This window comes from Chiloscyllium plagiosum, chromosome 2, assembly GCF_004010195.1.
Source record: "Chiloscyllium plagiosum isolate BGI_BamShark_2017 chromosome 2, ASM401019v2, whole genome shotgun sequence".
Taxonomy (NCBI): Eukaryota; Metazoa; Chordata; class Chondrichthyes; order Orectolobiformes; family Hemiscylliidae; genus Chiloscyllium; species Chiloscyllium plagiosum.
In genome coordinates this window covers 132,392,651-132,397,067 of record NC_057711.1, presented here as the reverse complement: position 1 = coordinate 132,397,067, position 4,417 = coordinate 132,392,651, and the positions used below count along the sequence as shown (strand labels likewise).

At 41.0% G+C, this 4,417-nt stretch overlaps 1 protein-coding gene across 2 annotated transcripts in view; it reads left to right on the top strand.

Annotated features, from left to right (window-relative positions):
• pum3 (pumilio RNA-binding family member 3) overlaps positions 1–4,417 on the top strand; it is a 47,208-nt gene that overhangs the window by 29,480 nt on the left and 13,311 nt on the right. For both annotated transcript variants that reach the window (XM_043718526.1, XM_043718532.1), the window contains exon 14: positions 2,949–3,171. In XM_043718526.1, coding sequence (XP_043574461.1) covers positions 2,949–3,171 — 223 coding nt within the window. The remainder of the gene's footprint in view (positions 1–2,948; positions 3,172–4,417) is intronic.

The following is a 4,417-nucleotide window of genomic DNA, read 5'->3' as shown; positions in this document are numbered from 1 at the left end:
GGTGAAGGATGAGGGGTGACTTGATAGAGGTTTATAAGATGATCAGGGGAATAGATAGGGTAGACAGTCAGAGGCTTTTTTCCCCTGGTGCAACAGAGTGTTACAAGGGGACATATATTTAAGGTGAAGGGTGGAAGGTTTAGGGGGGATGTCAGGGGTAGGTTCTTTACCCAGAGAGTGGTGGGGGCATGAACTGTGCTGCCTGTGGGAGTGGCAGAGTCAGAATCATTGGTGACCTTTAAGCAGCAATTGGATAGGTACATGGATAGGTGCTTAAGCTAGGACAAATGTTCGGCACAACATCGTGGGCCGAAGGGCCTGTTCTGTGCTGTATTGTTCTATGTTCAATCACACCACTGACTGAAGCCTTGTAGATGCTGGGCAGGTTTTGAGGTATCAGGGTTTAGTTTACTTGAAGAATTCCCAGCCTCTGACATTCTATTGCAGCCACAGTATTTATACGGCTGGTCAATGTCTAGTCAATCGTAAGTGCCAGACTATTGGTAGCAGGGGTTTGTGATGGGAATGCCATTGAATGTCAAGGAGCAATGGTTGGGCTCTTTCTGGATGATGGTCGTTCTGCAGTTGGACACTGACTGCCTCAGTCTCTCAGGAGCCATGAACTATGCTGATACTGTGGAAGCATCAGGGAGCATTCCTACTTCTGACCTCCTGATGGAAGGAAGGTCATTGAAGCAGATTTAGACTCAGATACTGCTGTTAGGAGCTCCTGCAGTGGTGTCCTGTACCTGAGATCGCGACTGTCTTTCTTTTGGGCTGTGTGTGACTTCCAATGTGCCCCTGGTTCCCATTGACTCAAGGGCTTGAGTAACAAATCTTTTTCTAATAATGGTTAATTAAAAGATTGCTTTAATCACTGGTGGAACAAGAAAAGTTGATGAATTTAAAGAAAGAATTGGATGCTTTTCAATATATTGGATATATCTATGCAGTTATCTTCTTGCTCCTCTCCTTTGCTCTCAGTAGGATTGTGTTTTCAATAATCATATTTTCTATCAACATATATTTTCACTATTGTATTGGGTAAACCTTAGGAGGGCAAATAAGGGATTTAATTATTTTTTAGCATGAACAGGAAGGATACTCCCAGTCTGAGTAGTTGTCTATCCAGTTGGGGTAAAAGTATAGGTACTAAAGATGGTAAGAGCACAAAGCATGCAATTATGAATGTTATATGGTTCCTTTTCCTTAAAACTTGCATCTTTCAGCATAAAATGAGCATTGGTCAAGCACAGAGATGAGACATGGGTGTGGGATATAGTTTATTGAGTCTGCTTCACTAGTAAATATGATCATATTTTATCTGGTGATCTTCAGTTGCACTTTCCTGCCTTTTCCCCACAAGGCTTGAGTCCCTTACTTATTAAAAACCTGTATCTCTGAGTCACAAATATACTTAACAACACTGCCTCCACAGCCCTCTGCGGTTAAGAATTCCAGAGATTCGCATCCCTCTGAGAGAAGTATTCCTCCTCATCTCTGCCTTAAATGAGTGACCACCTTGTTCTGAGATTATACGCTCGGCTCCTACTGGAAGCCGCCTCTCAGCACCGAATGTGACAAACCCCGAAGAATCTTTAATATTTCAGTCATGTTGACTTTCACTCTTCTAAAGTGCACTGAACAGAGCTAATCTATTTGACCTCTTCTCATAAGAAAATGTGCATCCCGAACTTGAAGAAACTTTCTGGGCTGCGTCCAATGCCGGTATATCCTTCTGAGATAAGGGGACCAAAACTTTATCGTTTTCTTGATGTGGGCAACACATTTTTTTTACTCCCTTACCTTTGAAATAAAGGCCAACATTCCATTTGCCTTCCCCATTGTGCTGAACTTGTATGCCATCTATTTTTGTGATTCATGCATGATGGTCCCAAAATCCCTTGGCACTGCAGTTTTCTTAACTTAATATTCATCACCTCTATTCTTATTATCCATCTACAGAGTTTTTGCACATTCATTAACCTCTGTGAACTGTGTCACCCTCACCATTTTCCCTCCCACCTATTTTTGCTATCCTCAAACTTGGCATTAGTACATACATTTCATCAACTCATTAATATATGTTGTCCATAACTGTGGCCCTGTGGCTCTCCACTAGTTAGAGATCCATCCTGAAAATGCCCCATTAATCCTAACTTGTATTGGTAAACCAATTCTCTAAAAATACTAATACAGTATCCTGACCCCCTGCCCAAACAGCATGAGCTCTTTTTAAGTAGCCTTCTAAAATGCCTTTTAATAATCTAAATACTAGTAGTTTCCCTTCATCTGTCCTAGTTATTACCTGAAAGAAATCTGATGAATTTGTTAGGTATGATTTCCCCTTCTTGAAGCCCATGCTAACTTTGGTTGATTAACTTATGGTAGGAATTGAACTGAGAGAAGGGTCTTCTCGTTCTTTGAGGAGGAAGAGACTCTTAAACTCCAGAGTACATGAAGTGTGGGTTTTTAAGGGAGGCTAACATGGTTGTGAAGGTTGTTTTGATCAAAATCTGCAAACACGCAACCAAGGTTACAAATTTTGCAATTATTAAATGTAGTAAATGTAGTCCCTGACATCTTTAGCACTTTTTCTTTGAATTGAATTATCATTGTTGTCATTTCACATGTTACTGACAAATAGTTTGTGATTCTAGAATTACACTAGACTTGTTATTTTTATGTGAATTGATCAAAAACCTAATCTTTATTTGCCCATCACTTTCTGATAAACATAGTATTCAATTGTATTATATTTAATCTAAGAGGATGAGGTACAATAGAATCACATTCTCATTTGGTGCTTTTTATAAATTTGGGAATTGAAAATTAAATACTAAAATTAAAAACAAAAGTAACTTCTGCAGAGCTTATTGAAGTGTTCTGAAAATGCATTGCTACCAGAAATGAAGTCAAAATATTTAAGTTTTTATTTATTATTCCAGTAAGAAGGATTCAGATATTCGTCAGCATGAACTACTGGCAGCTGTCTCTCCAAGTTTGCTGAAATACTTACAGGACAATGCTCGGGAAATGGTGATGAATAAGGCAAAAAGTGTCATTGTGGCAGATATTCTGGGCCATGCCATTGGTGATTTGCAGCCTGCCATGAATGCTGTTGTTGAAGTGGCTGCAGAAGTCTTTGTTCCTGGAGGCAGTAATGGTGAGGTAATGTGTTAACATTCATCTTTTATTTTAGAAATGTGCTGAGAGGGGATAATGGCTTTTATGTGGGGTAATTTTTTTTTGTGGAATTAACTTGATTAAAGAAAATGAATACAATGCATTTGATGCAATAAAAAACTCTAAAGACACTACCTGGGGCATTATAAAATAAAGTATGACACCAAGTCAAATGAGTTCTCAGTTAGCTGACAAAAGGGTTGGATTACAGTAGTCAATAAAGGAGAAAGGTGAGGTCAAAAAGGTGTAGGGAGGCAATTCCAGAACTTGGGAGCTGGAAACTCTCAATGATGTGGTGATTGACTTATTTTTTAAAAATCATTCACAGTATGAGGGTGTTGCGGGCTGGGTCAGCATTTATTGCCCATCCCTAATTGCCCAGAGGGCAGTTCAGAGTCAACCAGATTACTGTGGGTCTGGAGTCACACGTAGGCCCAGACCAGGTAAGGATGGCAGATTTCCTTTCCTAAGGGACATTAGTGAGCCAGATTGGTTTTTTCTGATAATCAGCAATGGATTCATGGCCATCATTAGATTCTTAATTCCTAACATTTTATTGAACTCAAATCCCTCCATCTGTTATGCCGGGATTTTAACCTGGGTCCCCAGAACATTATCTGCGTCTCTCGTTTAACAGTCCAGTGATAATACCACAAGGCCATCACCTCCCCTTGGAGAATGGGCAAAGGAACATAGAAGTCTGAAAGGGTTGAGAGGCTGGGTGAGATCAGAGACCAGAAAGGCAAGGCCATGAAGGGACTTGAAAACATGGTTGAGAACCTTAATCTCAAGATGTTGCTTAATTCGGATCCAGTGCAGATGACCAAGTACCAGGGTGATGAGAAACACACTTCAAAGTTTGTGCGAAGATTTGTAGCTCGGGTGCTCGTTGTTGTGGTTCTGTTCGCCGAGCTGGAAGTTTTTGTTGCAAACGTTTCGTCCCCTGGCTAGGCGACATCATCAGTGCTTGGGAGCCTCCTACGAAGCACTTCTTTGATGTTTCCTCCGGTGTTTATAGTGATCTGTCCCTGCCGCTTCCGGTTGTCAGTTTCAGCTGTCCGCTATAGTGGTTGGTATATTGGGTCCAGGTCGATGTGTTTGTTGATGGAGTTTGTGGATGAATGCCATGCCTCTAGGAATTCCCTGGCTGTTCTCTGGGGAGAAAGTGAGGTCTGCAGATGCTGGAGATCAAAGTTGAAACTTTATTGCTGGAACAGCACAGCAGGTCAGG